Source organism: Chrysemys picta, chromosome 3, assembly GCF_011386835.1.
Source record: "Chrysemys picta bellii isolate R12L10 chromosome 3, ASM1138683v2, whole genome shotgun sequence".
Lineage (NCBI taxonomy): Eukaryota > Metazoa > Chordata > Testudines > Emydidae > Chrysemys > Chrysemys picta.
Window position 1 is genome coordinate 154,913,500 of NC_088793.1, and position 15,681 is coordinate 154,929,180.

General features: G+C 44.3%; 1 protein-coding gene across 5 annotated transcripts in view; it reads right to left on the minus strand.

Moving 5' to 3' along the window:
• The window catches only part of LOC135982473 (centromere protein F-like), a 240,687-nt gene that overhangs the window by 200,005 nt on the left and 25,001 nt on the right, over window positions 1-15,681 (minus strand). Inside the window, exon 9 of one of the 5 annotated variants that reach the window (XM_065589363.1) lies at window positions 13,593-13,873. The exons of 3 other annotated variants lie outside the window; for them this stretch is intronic. In XM_065589363.1, coding sequence (XP_065445435.1) covers window positions 13,866-13,873 — 8 coding nt within the window. In that variant the 3' untranslated portion in view covers window positions 13,593-13,865. Of the gene's footprint in view, window positions 1-13,592; window positions 13,874-15,681 lie in introns of those variants that run through there. One more of the 5 variants, XM_065589365.1, reaches the window with a different exon arrangement.

The window sequence follows — 15,681 nt, forward strand, 5'->3', positions numbered from 1 at the left end:
GGTAGAGGTGTATCTACATTGATTGAAACCTTATTCCAGTTTGCTTTTCTGAAGCCAATTGAGTATAGAGAGAGCATAGCAGGCATATTTTAAAGCAATGATGTACTGCCAAAAATCAGATGTTAACACGGCTTTCAAATAATTTTTTGGGGAGAAAAGAATGAATAGGAGTGCCCAATGATGTACTTTTCAGCATGCAGCAGTGTAAGTAAGATGTTTGACAGGGAACTGTTGTACAATACTGGCTACACTGGGGGGAAGAATAATCAAAGCTGAATTGGTGAGTTTGTAGAAATCTCTCCAGTGTCCTGAAGACAAAATAAGAATTTTGTCAACTTCCTCTGCTTGCTAAGAGTAACCCAGCTATAGGCCCAGCTTGGATAGAGGACAGGAGAATAGCTTTCCCAGCAAAATTCATAGACTATACTAGATGCAACTACTATAACTGCGGTGACAGAAAATGGTCTATTAGTTCCTAGGCAGGCTGTAATCAAATCATTTCCACTCACAGTAGAGCATATATGCTCGAAAACAAAAAGGAAGGAAATGCCCAATGAAATTTGGCAGTTGCAGCATCTTTTATTTTAGCAGCACAAAGCTTCTGACAAGTTGAGCCTCTCTCCACCCTCAGAGACAGGAGAGTACTGGTATCAATCTCAGTTGTAGCAAAGGATAAACAGGCATAATGACTTGCCAGATGTTTATGCAGAGTCAATCTCAGAGTGCTGCCTTCCAAAATTCAGCTTACCCAAATACAAAGGAGCTCGACCCAAAGCCACGTTTACATTTAGAGACTCTCGCAGCCATGCTAAGGACATAACCTCATTCTAGTCAATTCAGTAGCCTTTCTATTTTCATGTGACTTTAGTAACTGAAAATAATGCTTTTCATACAAGGCACCAGCCAGCTGCTGTGTAAGCTTCTCCAGGCTGTTCTAGCAGTACACCTCCATCCTGACTTGCAGTTTCAGTTTTGGGCCCCCTATGCACAGACTGCCAATCATGTCCAATTGAAGTGAGAAACTTACTTCTCAGAATTCCCCAGCTCAGCAGTCATGAAAAGCGAGTATATTAAACCCTCTTGTCCCCAGCAAATCATAAGGAGAAGTATCAGAGGGGTAGCCGTGTTAGTCTGAATCTGTAAAAAGCAACAGAGGGTACTTGCATCTGAAGAAGTGAGGTTCTTACCCACGAAAGCTTATGCTCCCAATACTTCTGTTAGTCTCAAAGGTGCCACAGGACCCTCTGTTGCTTTTCATAAGGAGAAGAGAACTGATGGGTTTTTTTGTGAAGAAATCCTAAACACTCTGATTAGGTAGTTTCCCAAAAACTTCAGTCTAAACACACTGGCTTAGATAAAACAACAAAACAAATGTACTGACAATAGAAAGATTGATTTTAAATTACTACAAGTAATGAGGCATCTAAATCAGACTTGGTTACAAGTTAGGAATTGGTGGTTTTACCTTTTAACAAGCTAAGTGAATACAAAGCAAAGATCTCTCTCACCACATGTTCCAGCAGTCTTACTGGGTGAACCTCTTTCAGTCAGGATCTCTCCCCCAGTCCAGTGCTACTTCCTTTGTTCTTCAGCTGTGGATGATGCCGGGGGCAGAGAGCAAGGGAGAGATGATTTGAGGCATCGGCCCTCTCCTCTTATAGCCCTGTCTCTTGCTCAAGTATCATCTCCAGCTGATGTCTGGCCAGGAAACAAACTACTTTGTTGTCAAAATGTAGATGTTTTCCCCCATACCTCTCTTCTGCCAAAGAGTGGCCACTTACACAGGTGGTGGTCCAGTTGAGCTCATTAACACCTGGCTGAGCCATTGGCTAGCCTTTTGTCTCTGGGGGACTTGTTTGTGACTGCCCTTCAGAATATGTTGGAACATATCTTTGGTTAGCTTTGAAAAGTCATGGAAGATGGGAGCGATTCCAGAAGACTGGAAAAGGGAAAATATAGTGCCTGTCTATAAAAAGGGAAGTAAGGACAACCCAGGGAATTACAGGCCAGTTAGCTTAACTTCAGTACCTAGAAAGATAATGGGGGAACTAATTTGCAAACAGCTAGAAGATAATAAGGTGATAAGCAACAGTCAGCATGGAATTCTCAAGAACAAATCATGTCAAACCAACCTAATAGCTTTCTTTGACAGGGTAACAAGCCTTGTGGATGGGGGGAAAGCAGTAGATGGGGTATATCTTGACTTTAGGAAGGCTTTTGGTACTATCTTGCATGATCTTCTCATAAACAAAGTAGGGAAATACAACCTAGGTGGAGCTACTATAAGGTGGGTGTATACCTGGTTGGAAAACCATTCCCAGAGAGTAGTTATCAGTTGATAGTCAAGCTGGATCAGTTCTGGGTCCAATTCTGTTCAATATCTTCATCAATAATTTAGATAATGGCATAGAGAATTCACTTATAAAGTATGTAGATGATACCAAGCTGGGAGGGGTTGTGTGACAGAGTCTGCTTACCCCCACACTAGCCCAGACAGGGTTAGACCCATATTATTGACAGCGGAAGTCCCGCCTCCTCGGCGGGACTGGGCATGCTCTAAATGCTCTAGTAGTATAAAGGGAGGAAGCCCGGCTCATTCTGGGCTGGCAGCTGCAGGGGAAGGACCTGTCTGGGAAGCTTCTGCAGTAGGCCAGCCACAGCCCCTGACTGCACCGGGAATCAGAGCCTCCCCGGGCCCGAATGAACTCGGGCAACTGGAGGAGCCAGAGAAGGCAGCCAGCTCAGCTGTCCAGGGAGACTCCGAAGGCTCTGCACTAAGGGCTGCTCAATAGACTCTGGTCATTAGGCTGTGCTGCCCTGCACTAAGGACTGCTTAATAAACTCTGACCATTGGGCTGTGCTTCCCTTGTCCTAGGGGCGTCACAGTTTGCAAGTGCTTTGGAAGTTAGGATTAAAATTCAAAATGATCTGAACAAACTAGAGAAATGATCTGAAGTAAATCGGATGAAATTCAATAAGGACAAATGCAAAGTACTCCATTTCTGAAGGAACAAACAGTTGCACACACACAAATGGAAAATCCTAGAATATCAGGGTTGGAAGGGACCTCAGGAAGTCATTTAGTCCAGTCCCCTGCTCAAAGCAGAACCAATTGCCAACTAAATCATCCCAGCCAGGGCTTTGTCAAGCCTGACCTTAAAAACCTCTAAGGATGGAGATTCCACCACCTCCCTAGGTAACCCGTTCCAGTGCTTCACCACCCTCCTAGTGAAAAAGTTTTTCTACTATCCAACCTAAACCTCCCCACTGCAACTTGAGACTATTACTCCTGGTTCTGTCATCTGGTATCACTGAGAACAGTCTAGATCCATCCTCTTTGGAACCCCCTTTCAGGTAGTTGAAAGCAGCTATCAAATTCTCCCTCATTCTTCTCTTCTGCAGACTAAACAATCCCAGTTCCCTCAGCCTCTCCACAGAAATCATGTGCTCCAGCCCCCTAATCATTTTTGTTGCCCTCCGCTGGACTCTTTCCCATTTTTCCACATCCTCCTTGTAGGGTGGGGCCCAAAACTGGACACAGTACTCCAGATGAGGCCTCACCAATGCCGAATAGAGGGGAAAAGACAGTTACCTTTTCCGTAACTGGTGTTCTTCGAGATGTGTTGCTCATGTCTATTCCACAATAGGTGTGCGTGCTCGCCACATTCACCAGAAGTTTTCCTCCTAGCAATACCTGTTGGGAGGAGCGCCCCAGCGACCCCTGGAGTGGCGCCTCCATGGGAGTCTTCTCTTCTCCAGACTAAACAAACCCAATTTTTTCAATTTTTCCTCATAGGTCACGTTTTCTAGACCTTGAATCATTTTTGTTGCTCTCCTCGGCACTTTCTCCAATTTGTTCACTTCGTTGCCAAAGTGTGGTGCCTATAACTTGCCACAATACTCCAGTTGGGTCTTATCAGTGCTGAATAGAGTGGTAGAATTACTTCTTGTGTTTTGCTTACATTTCTTTTGGACTTTCTCAGAAGAATTGAGGACCCTAATTGATCGCTGCTGACCGAAACTACTGATAGGTTATTTCTCAATTATATAATAGATCCAGGCCATTCATATTTTTAAAAATCAGTTGTAGCACAGTGTATTGAGAGTTATTTAGCACAAGGCTGAAAGAATAAAAACAAATACTTATTTCAGTGCAAATCAACGGAAAAAAACAATTCTACCTCATTTGCCTCTAAAAGATGTAGGACAATGAAACCCAGAATGTAGAACATGTTAATCTGGTCTGGATTGATTGCCTAAATGTCTGTAAATTAAATGTTTGTCTTTTCAGCAATGTTGTTAAAAGCCTATACATCATGTTCCACACCTACTCTAAGTGGCTCCCTTCAAGGAACTCTCAACTCTCAGAAGACAGTATGGAATATTGTAAACAGACTCTCACTAATCTGTCATTTTTCTATTTAATTTATAAAATGGGACAGAGAGAGAACATTGAGGGCTGTGGATTTTGCAGTGCACAGATCAATCTCAGAAGCATTCACATAAACATCTGAAAGCTTGAATTATGAATATAGACTGATTTGTCAGGCATTCAAAGAAGACAAAACAATACAAATATATTTTTGGAGACTGAATTGTTTTAAAGCTACCCTCTAGCTTTTCAAAGTGCTGTTCAGTTTCTGAGCACATTACACATTGAAAAAAGGTTTATATATAACCATACCATCTTTGGAACCGCAGTCTTACCAGTTCCATTTTGATGCAAATCCAGGAATTTACCATGGGTTTATAAAATCAATTTCAGTACTGTCGTGGTTGAGATTATATTGTAATCCACATTTTATAGAAGACAACCAAATAAATACTCATCAGCATTGCCAGAAAGTTTTAAAAATTGTTTTGAACAACTGAACTCTCCACAGAGGATTGAAAGCCTTAGTATATCTTGCTTAATAAGGCTGATGCTAGGTAGGACATGTTTTCCTTCATAGTGGTGATGGGAATTAAAGCCATTACATGGGTCAAGTTGGCCTAAATCCTTATGAACAGGAACATGAAGCAGCCAGGCAAAACCAGTCACAGGGGCAAATCTATAGAGAAGGGCTGTAATCTACACCAAGGGCCAATGTTTTTCTTCAGGACAGGGCACATTTACCTTAGTTTGCCAAGTTTTCATTTGTAAAATGAGCACATTTGTAATTCATAATGCAAAGAAAATCCAGTTTAGTACACATGTTCTAGTTCCCTCTCTGATCTTCTTCTAGGAATTGTAGGACGATGTGGAATTATATTCCAATGTACATGTCTGAATCTGATTTGGATATAGATAGCAGCTCCACCTAATATGTTGTTAACATTTTCTCCTTAACATGTGACACAATTGTGTGCAATCAATACCAGCAGCAGACAACAGAGAGAAGCAGAAAAAGCAAGAAGATGGATGGTGTTGAGGCATTTCTTCTCCTTCTCAAGAAAAATCCTTACAGGACTAGTAAATTCTTGTGAACAGTGTGATGTATAGCTAGCATTAACTACTGCAGTGGTGTACACAACAGGGCAGCCCAGTGTTCCCTTTGAATACTGGCACTTCCAAAAGCAGCATAGGATGAGGTTTGGTAAATGCGTTTAGTTCGGTTGAGAGCTATATATATATATACTGTTGGACATGAATGAACTGAGTTGCTAGGTGGACTGTAGCTGTCATGGCAAATGTTGAGAAATCATGCTATGTGGAGAATGCGAATAAGGAAGAGTTATTTATTCTTTCACCTAACACAAGAACCAGGGGTCACCCAATGAAATTAATAGGCAGCTGGTTTAAAACAAATGAAAGGAAATACTTCTTCACCCAGTGAACAGTCAACCTATGGAACTCATTGGCAAGGGATGTTGAAGTCCAAAACCATAAAGGTGTTCAAAAAAGAATTCAATAAGGTCATGGAAGATAGGCTATTACGGAGGATGGTCAGGCATGCAACCCCAAGCTCTGGGTGTTCCTAGCCACTAACTTCCAAAAGCTGGGAGCATTGGCCATGTCAGAAGACCAGATATTGGGCTAGATGGACCATTGGTTTTGATCCACTATGGCCGTTCTTATGATAGGTCAACTCACTAATCATAGCAAAACCTAATTACTTCACTATTGCTCAATCCCGTGACAAATCTTCTATTGATTTCAATGGGAACAGGTCAGGTCCTCACTGTACATCAAGGGTTCTTTCATCCCCATATGCAACAACTTTGTCTTCTTTTCTTTATGCAGTTGTCCTGTATTACCCAAGCACTAGGTCACCAGGGTATCTCACAAGAGGTCCGCTGAGCTAGCCTTGAGTGCCTCTACAGTGTGGTCACTGACATATTGCTCTTGGAGTACGTGTAACCCTATGGAGGTTTTGTGGCAGAGGGTTCCTAGTGCTTTTCTAGTTTGGAATCCCATTGAAATCAATGGTGTCGAATGGGTTGCAAAGAAGTCAGAATAGAGCAGCCTAGTGAACTTTGAAAATCCAAAGTACTAGAATGTAACTCAAAACATTCATCCTTGGTAATAATCCTACAAAGGAGCAGCAGCCAAACAAATCTCAGTTTTGTGCTTTTTCTTTCTTTACTAGGTAAAAATGAGAAGACTATTTCAAGACCTGAAGGATGAGCTGAACTGCACTTATCAACTAGACCCTTCCATCAGCTACACTGGCATACAGCATAGTGATACCAGCACCTTTAAAACATGTTTTTAGCGTATTACTATCAAGTCACATCGATTTTTTTTTCCATTTCCAGACACTTCAGGAGACAAACATAGAAAGACAGCAAACTAGACTATATTAGCATGAATTGTACTGCGAGCCTTGCACAAAAAGGAAAAATCCAACCAATGCATTCTCTGCAACAGAATATACAATTGTTTAATATCACTGTTGTAATAGTCAGGTTACTGTACACAGAACAATACTGGAGTGCCAATGACAGCATTTGTATGGAGACTTTCATAAACCAAAATGGAGTGCTAAGGACAAGTGTGCTTTCACTGATGATTTATCAGCCCTGGCTCAGAAAGTTGCCTTAATTTATACAACCATCTTACCAGGAATTTACTCTAGGAATTCTTGTTTTATCTACCACACACCTGATTATAGATAGATTAGAAATTAAGAACTGAGGGTAAAATATTCAAAATCACCTAAACAACTCAGGAGATCATGTCCCATTTGTTTCCAGAGACTTAAGCTCCTAAGCAATTTGGGAGCCTTTGAAAATTTTATCATACAAACAAATTAAGTTTAGAGGGAGTTAAGGTAGAGAGTCCATAGCACTAAATCACATTACAGGAATGCTTTAAATTTTCCCCAAACTAAGCACCACAAATGCAGGAAATTAAACATTAAAGTTACATTTAAAAAGTAGTACAAATAGGTTAAGAAATGAAAATACACAGTTAACACAACCTTAACTCGTCCCTGTAGTGACACCATGCAATAACCGTAGGACAATAAATGTTTTCGTTTTTGTGACCTCAGTTCAGCTAAAACTGATTTTTTTAAAGACTTTTTTCCAAACTCGTCTCCCTCATGTCGTCACTACAAAGTTAAGATGGGTTGGGAAAAATTATAAAACCCCTATAATCTTTTTTACCCTTACATTACTGATATATACTCACAACCATAACTTCATCTTAATGTACATTTTGTATGAGTTTCGTTAATTTTTAATTACCGAAAATTTCACACATGATCACCAAACAAGGAATCAAAAGAAAATGCTACTATGATATTTCAATTATTAGAAGCTATGCAGTGTCAATCTTTAATCATTTTATTTTAATTTTAACTTTCAAGGTCAGATTTGCTGGCATACCAGAACAGCCTAAAGCAGCCAGGACGCAATGGCCATTTAAACTTAATGCTAATTGGCATCACTAGAACAACGCAGATTCACCGCTATACTTTATTGGCTTTGTCTCTTAATTTGCAATTGACTTGTTGCTTTAGAGAGCGGTATTATTGAGATTCATGCTATGTGAAAAGGGGGTGGGTAAAGCACAGTCTGCAAGTCTCAATATCTGTGAAATTTAAAGACTCCTCCTATGCGCCTCAGTTTCCCTGCAGGGGCTGCCTGGGTGCACAATAGAGCTAAGGCAGCAGTGTCATCGGGAGCCTTTCAGGCATTGATACCCAAGCTCGTGTGCCAGCATGGAACCTTCAAAGAGCTGTGAAATTGGGCCAACTAATCTACCAATGAGCACTCCACTCATGTCCAGTCTCCTTCATCCAGAGTCATTACACCCCATAGAACTATTGCATGAAAAATAACTTGAGAGAAAGCGGCGTGGGATTGGTGAAATTGCATCTGATGTCACAATGGTCCCAATTATAAGTGACCTGACCGGTTGAACTGACCCTGTGTGTAGTCTATATAACAATTAGATTAAAAAAATCCTTAAAATAGCTTAATTAATAGCAACCTAATTTCTTGCAATATAGCCTACACACAAGTTTTCAATTAATTAATTTTAACTATATAAAACATTGAAGAGTTTGTGTTACGATCATTTGGGACATAGAAGAGAGTGATACAAATGCTAAATTTCTTAAGGGTCCCAGTTTTCAATTAATTTAACTGATTAATTTATTTTCTTGTAATTCTCAGAAAATTCATTCTGTGCTCAAAAGGAAAGTACTGTAAGTGTGAGCAGGCAGGATAATGCTGTGTTTTCCATACATAAAAGACGTTGAATCCTTATTTGAGTCTAAAGCTCAACCTTAATTATGCCCTCCATACTAGTACCTTCATGATAACTGAACAAATGAACCATTAACACCAGTTTAGCTTAGATCAAAATTGATAAATTGGAAGGGTGGAATCAACATTAACAGTAACTTGTTTTGGGCATTAGGGAATAATCAAATTGGGTATTTTTTGTGTAACTAAGTTTTTGCCCAGGGGAACATCCTCTGTGTTTTGAATCTGTTGTCTGTGAGAGTAGCTGGTATGCTAATCTCTCCCAGAGGGTTTTCTTTTACCTTTCTTTTCTTTAATTAAAAGCCTTCTTTTTAAGAACCTGCTTGATTTTTCCTTGTTTTAAGATCCAAGGGGGTTGGATCTGGATTCACCAGGAATTGGTGGGGGGAAAGGAGGGGGAATGGTTAATTTCTCCTTGTTTTAAGATCCAACAACATTTTAACCCTTGAAGGCTCAGCCAAAAGATAGTTCATCATTTAGCAGTAAGGCATTCCCTGGGGAAATATCTCACTCTCTTCCACCCCCTCAACCAAGCTTCACAATCGTCATCGCTGTGTACAGTATTAAAGTGTTTGTTTAAAATGTGGTGTGTGTGTGTGTGTATAGTTTTTTCTCTGTGAAAAAAATTTCCCTGGAACCTAACCCCACCCATTTATATTAATTCTTATGGGGAAATTGGTTTTGCTTAACAATGTTTCGCGTAAAGTCATATTTTTCAGGAACATAACTACAATGTTAAGCGAGGAATTACTGTACTGCAATGTTGTATGGTAGTGAAACATGGGTGCTGACAGAGGAGCAGCAACTGTTGTCATGGAGAGGGCGATGGAAAGAAGAATTCTGGGAATTTCAATCCACAACCGAGTCCCCAATGAAGAGATCAGACAGCAGAGTGGAGTGCTGAACGTCGTTGTTGAGAGCAGGCATAGTAAAATGCGATAGGCCGGGCATATAGTGAGGCTCACTGACAATCGATGGACTAGCAGCTGCACTCGGTCAAACTCCAAAGAGATGGGAAGATGTTACCATGAAAAGACATGGCCGCACATGGAGAAGGAAGGCCATGATACAAGAAGAATGGAAGACGTGTTGTGATTGGTGCAATCGAGACGAGGGCTGAAGGACCAATCGATCAAGGTGATCAAGGTGAACTTCTAGTAATGAATAGTCTCAGAAATGTGTTTTGGAAATTTAATGAAACATCTATATACAGAAGGAATACTGCTAATGTAATGTGTGGTTTGCTATTTAACTGCATTTCTATTAAATTTTATCTCAAACAAGTTTCTATAGAATTATTTACAGAACATTGTACAACGATCAGCTATATTACCAACATGTTGTGAAATAAAAATGGATATGACCATTCTTTCAACATAGCTTTCCTGACATAGTTCTCAGGAAATGTTTAACAACAAGACCTGTAAAAATGATTTAGTGTTCAAAGTATTCTACAAATTATTTTGACAAAAAACAGGGAGCATATAGTTTTCATTCCTAGTCATGAAAACTATTTATCTTCCAAAGGTTATCTTGATCTGAAGTGATATAACTGCAGTGTAGAAGGTTCGTGCCGGGGCTCGACCCTCCTGGGCAGGAGGGGAGCCACACCGACTCACTACTGGTGGAACAAACAACCAGTTAGTTCAGGGGCTCAGGCCCTTTGGTGCAGGGACTGAGCACCAGTACAACAGTGAGTTTCGTAGGCCCATGCCCTGGATCAGGGTGGGGCACAAACAGTCACAGCTCAGGCCCTCTGGTGCAGGGGCTGAGCAAACAAGCAGCAAGTTCAGGTAGGGCCCAGGCCCTGGAGCAGGGCGGGGCACAAACAGTCACAGCTCAGGCCCTTTGGTGCAGGGGCTGAGCAAACAATATCCCAGTTGGGGTAAGCGCGGGCTCCTACACCTGAGCGTTGGGTGAGGGGGAAGCCTGCCACCCGTGAGCGGGGGTGGCAGGGGGGACGCAGGCCCACCCACTCCACTGCGTTCCAGCCCCGGGCCCTAGCAGCAGCTATCACCTCTGCTGGTCAGTGGGGTATCCTGCCCGAAACACGCCGGGCTCAGGCCAGTCCAGCAACATCGGTTCCTCTCGTCCGGGGCTTGGGGGCAGGTCTGGCAGCTCCTCGGGGAAATCCGGCCACTGAGGCTCTGGCGGCTCCTCCGGGTAACAGCAGGGGCGGAGGGGCTCTGGGGGCTCCTCGCCTTCGTAGTCGGTGCGGAGCAGGTCTGACGGCTCCTCCCAATGACTGGAGCGGACGGGCTCCGGCGGCTCCTCCTCGTAGTGGGTTCGGGATAGCTCCAGCCAGTTAGGGCAACAGCCTCGGGCCTCGGAGGTCTCCCGGCTGGGAACTCCCGGCCGCACGTCTGCTCCCTGCGGTGGCTGGGCCTCACTGAGCTCTGGCGGCCAGCTTTTATACTTCCTGTACCGCCCCTTGACTTGCGGGGGGCGGGAACAGGCGTTGGTGTCTCTGCCCACTTGGGTGTCTGTAAGGGCTCTCCCTCTGCTGGGTAGGAGGGGAGCCACACCGAGTCACTACATGCAGGCTAGTAACATTAGGGTCCTACCATCAATCCAACCCTAACCCTGTCCCTTGACCCCTTAAGCCCCACTCCTTGACCCCTCAAACCACGCCCACCTGTCAAAGGAAGTCCCGCCCCAGAGGGTATTAATTCCGGGGTCAAAGCAGCCACATGACTATAAGCAAGGTGCCTTATGTGACCCCTCTTAGAACTCCTCCCACTTCCCTCTACCAATCACCATGGGTTTTGCCCTGATAGGACCTCCCAGAGAGGAGATTTGACCAATTAGGGTGAGTCCTAGGGCGGGGTGACCTGTTCGGAAGTGGGTCGTGTTACCCCTCTAAGAACTCCTCCCAACACCCTCTGCCAGTCAGAGTGCAGCACCATTACCCCAGAAGTCCCAGCTCCGAGCAGAAGAGACCGTCTCTTACCAAGGACACGTGTTTTAGAAATTGTGGAAAGGCTGCTGAGAGGAAAGGTGGACTCCTTTACCACCCCCGTGAGAACTTCAGACTTTGTTTTAGACCTGAGCACCTTTGGACGTGTGTGGAGAAAGCGCTACATCAGTGACAGTTCCAAGGAGGACCTTTTGACTCGACCGTTGATGGATACGTTGGAATCCAACCCCAAAACCCTTGTGAGGCACCCCGATGAGTGTGACGGCCTCTCATTGTTCAGCCCCCTAGAGGTGGAAGGTGATCATGGCTTGGAGGAGTCACCGACGGACAAGGTGAACGGAAAAGACGTTGCTCAGGTAAATGAATGATTAAGAAGCGAAGGTCGAGGCAGGGCCGGCTCTAACTTTTTTGCTGCCCCAGGCGAAAAAGAAGAGCACCGCCCCGCCATACCCCCCCCGTGAGCGACGCACAGCTGAACCTGCCCCCACCACCGCCGCCGAAATCCCCCCCCCCAGCACCACCCCCCAAGCAACACCCCCCCAGCAAGCCCCCGGCCCACCAGCGCCGCACCGCCTGAAGCCCTGCCCCCTCCAAGCGCCGCGCCCCCCTCCTTGCGACGTGCCGTGCCAAGCCCCTGCCCCCCCTCCGACCGACGCGCCAAGCCCCCGCCCCTCCGAGCGCCATGCTGCCCAAAGCCCCACCCCCGGAGAGCCGCGCAAGCCCCGGCTCCCCCAGCGCCATGCCGCCCGAAGCCCCGCCTCTTCCGAGCGCCGCGCCCCCTCCCCCCCTCCGAGCACCGTGCCAAGCCCCCGCCCCCCCTCCGAGCACTGTGCTGCCCGAAGCCCCACCCCCCGTACGCCACGCAAGCCCCCGCCCCCTCGGCACCGCGCCACCCGAAGCCCTGCCCCCTCGGCACCGCGCCGCCTGAAGCCCCCGCCCCTCTCCGAGCGACATGCCGTGCCAAGACTCTGCTCCCTCTCCGAGCACCGTGCCAAGCCCCCCGAGCGCCCCGCCGCCGAACCAAAATAAATAAATAAATAAAAATCCTAGCGCCGCCTCGCTCTAAGGTGCCGCCCCAAGCACGTGCTTGGTCGGCTGGTGCCTGGAGCCGGCCCTGGGTCGAGGATGGGGTGTAATGGGGCTAGGAACCAGGGATTGCGTAAATTAACAAATTAAAGCCTTATGGGAGGTACCCTCACAGCATCTTCGAGCTGTTGAGATATTTTCAGAAAAGAAACAGTGTAAGCACCCCACTGCTTGTTAATTTACACAATCCCTGGTTCCTAGCCCCATTATACCCCATCCTCGACCGTTGCTTCTTAATCATTCATTTACCTGAGCGACGTCTTTTCTGTTCACCTTGTCAGCTGTGACTCCCCTAAGCTATGATCGCCTTCACCTCTAGGGGGTTGACCAATGAGAGGCCGTCACACTCATCAGGGTGCCTCACAAGGGTTTCGGGGTCAGATTCCAACGTATCCATCAACGGTTGAGTCAAAGGGTCCTCCTCGGGACTGTCACTGATGTAGCGCTTTCTCCACACAAGTCCAAAGGTGCTCAGGGCTAAAACAAAGTCTGAAGTTCTCACAGCGGTGGGAAAGGAGTCCACGTTTCCTCTCAGCAGCCTTTCCACAATTTCTAAAACACGTGTCCTTGGTAAGAGATGGCCTCCTCTGCCCGGAGCTGGGACATATGGGGTAATGGTGCTGCACTCTGACTGGCAGAGGGTGTTGGGAGGAGTTCTTAGAGGGGTCACACGACCCACATCCGGACAGGTCACCCCGCCCTGGAACTCACCCTGACTGGCCAAATCTCCTCTCAGGGTGGTCCTATCGGGGTAAAACCAATACCGAGGAGGATTTCTTAGGTGGAGGGTCACATGACACACCTTGCTGCTGGTCATGTGGACGTCTTGACCCCGGACGTAACACCCCCTGGGGCGGGACTTCCTGTGACAGGTGGGTGGGGTTTAAGGGGTCAAGGGGCAGGGTAAAGGGGTCAAGAGGCAGGGTTAGGGTTTTATTGATGGTAGGGCCCTTATACTACTCAGGTTTACAGTATTATACAGTTTTTGCCTTCTTCATTTTGCTCAGGTGATGTTTGTGTGCTCAAGAAACATCTGCCTTTGTGAGTGTTAAGATTCTCCCTAGAGGTCTGAGCAACAGTTTTTGTGGGTTGCTCATTTATGCAAAGAGATCTTGAACTAGATTCCATGGGTTCAATAGCTGTTTCTGCTTGGCACTGTTGAGTATCATCTACCTGCAACACAACAAAAAATAGTCTTGTTAAGTACCAGCAGGAAGTGAGAGACGCATTCCAAGCAACCGAATACCATGAATTAGCAGACACCCGCTAAATGCAAGAATCTTCAGTGTTTATATTGATCGCTTTGAAAATACAACAGTGCTATGCAGAATGCTTTACAGCAACTACCTACTCCTCACCACGTTCAAGTTTTACAAATCGCAAGTCACATAATATAACAAGGTATAGGCAAAGCTAAGGAGTAGTACACAGTAATTCCTTGTCTAGTCTATTCTTGCTCAATCACTAATCAGCAGAACTGTATTTTGAGATATGTAATTTAAGTTTAATTACTGATATTTCATAATGAATTTGTAAATGTCCTATAGTTTATTCTGTAAATATAATAGCACTTGAAAAAGTTGTTTCATCCTGAAGCATTTACACTGGCCTGCAGAGGATATCTTGCCCAGATGTTCTGCTGTTCAACACTAGCTTTGTAAAACTGTTGAAAAATTTCACAATATTTATACCTTTGGGGTTATCTCAAATTCCAGTCCCCACTGCTATTACACCAAATGCTCCCCTGCACTTCCCACCAAATTCTGACATGATTTTAGCATCAATTAGTTAAAACTTCAGTAGTTATAAATGTGTGCTTCACGACAATTGAAATCCTAAATGCCACAGCTTCTGATAGTGTAGGTAATTGGTCTCAATTCTCCTCCCACTTACACTGATGTGGGTCCTGTGTGAGAGATGAGCATCAGGGCTTATCCTTCTAGCGCCAATACTTATCAAAATAAAAGCTGTTAAAATGTTGATGTCAAGTGGAAAAAGGGAAGACAGTCCTTACAGTTCCGTAATTGTAATAGTAGCTTGAGAAATATAAGGCTAAGTCTAAAAATAAATGATTTTTACCACTGAAAGCAGAGACTGTGGAAGCATTCCTTTTTAGACCTAAGAGTTGTGGAGATAGTGTGCCACCTCTCTAATTGTTCCGTCACTCTAACAGTGTTTTTCTAGCAATGGGCAAAATCTCCGATTGTGGACATGCAGTTACCAGTGTCTGGTTGAGGCTATCACAATACAAGCATTAAGACAAAGTTCAGTACCAGAACTTCTAAAGAATGAGATCAATTTTCATTCCAGTGTCCTCAATAATTAAAAGCAAAGGAAAAAAATCAGATCAAGTTTACATAAGGACTGAGAAACGACTTCAGGGTCTGGGCCTAAAAAATGAAAACTCTGGGAACAGAATATCTCTTTAAACAATTTGTTGAAGCATGATTGTTTTTGTAGAGATTGTTACTTAAAGAATGATTTTGTGTGTTGTTTAAATTGGCTAAGTTCACAGCAATGCAACAGCAAAAACAAAATTGTTACCAACATATATTACTGGCAAAGCTAGTAGGATCATTTATTATTAAGGTTACCTGTCTCCTCCCATTACAAGACCCTGTTTTCTGCTGCTTATAACTTTACAAACTTTAATTGCTTGGGCTGAAATTTTCTATGCTGTATGTCTGCCTCATGCTCTTTTTCTTCGGGGGTGGGGGACAGAGGCAGAATTTCAGCCAAAATGGTTAAGCTATTCCCAAGAGCAAGGCTAGGGAAATCTACATTTTTCTCATATTAAAATATTCTGGCATCTTTTCTTTGAAAAGCTCCATGTGTTGGAGCAGGGACTTGTCATTTGGCAGACAGTGGCCTTTGTGTCAGAGAATGTGCTTTTTGCCATCCCCAGGAAAACCTGCCCAAATTTGGCCAAATTAGAAGCCTTTGAAAAAAATCACAGTTCACAGACCCTCAGTAGAGAGAAT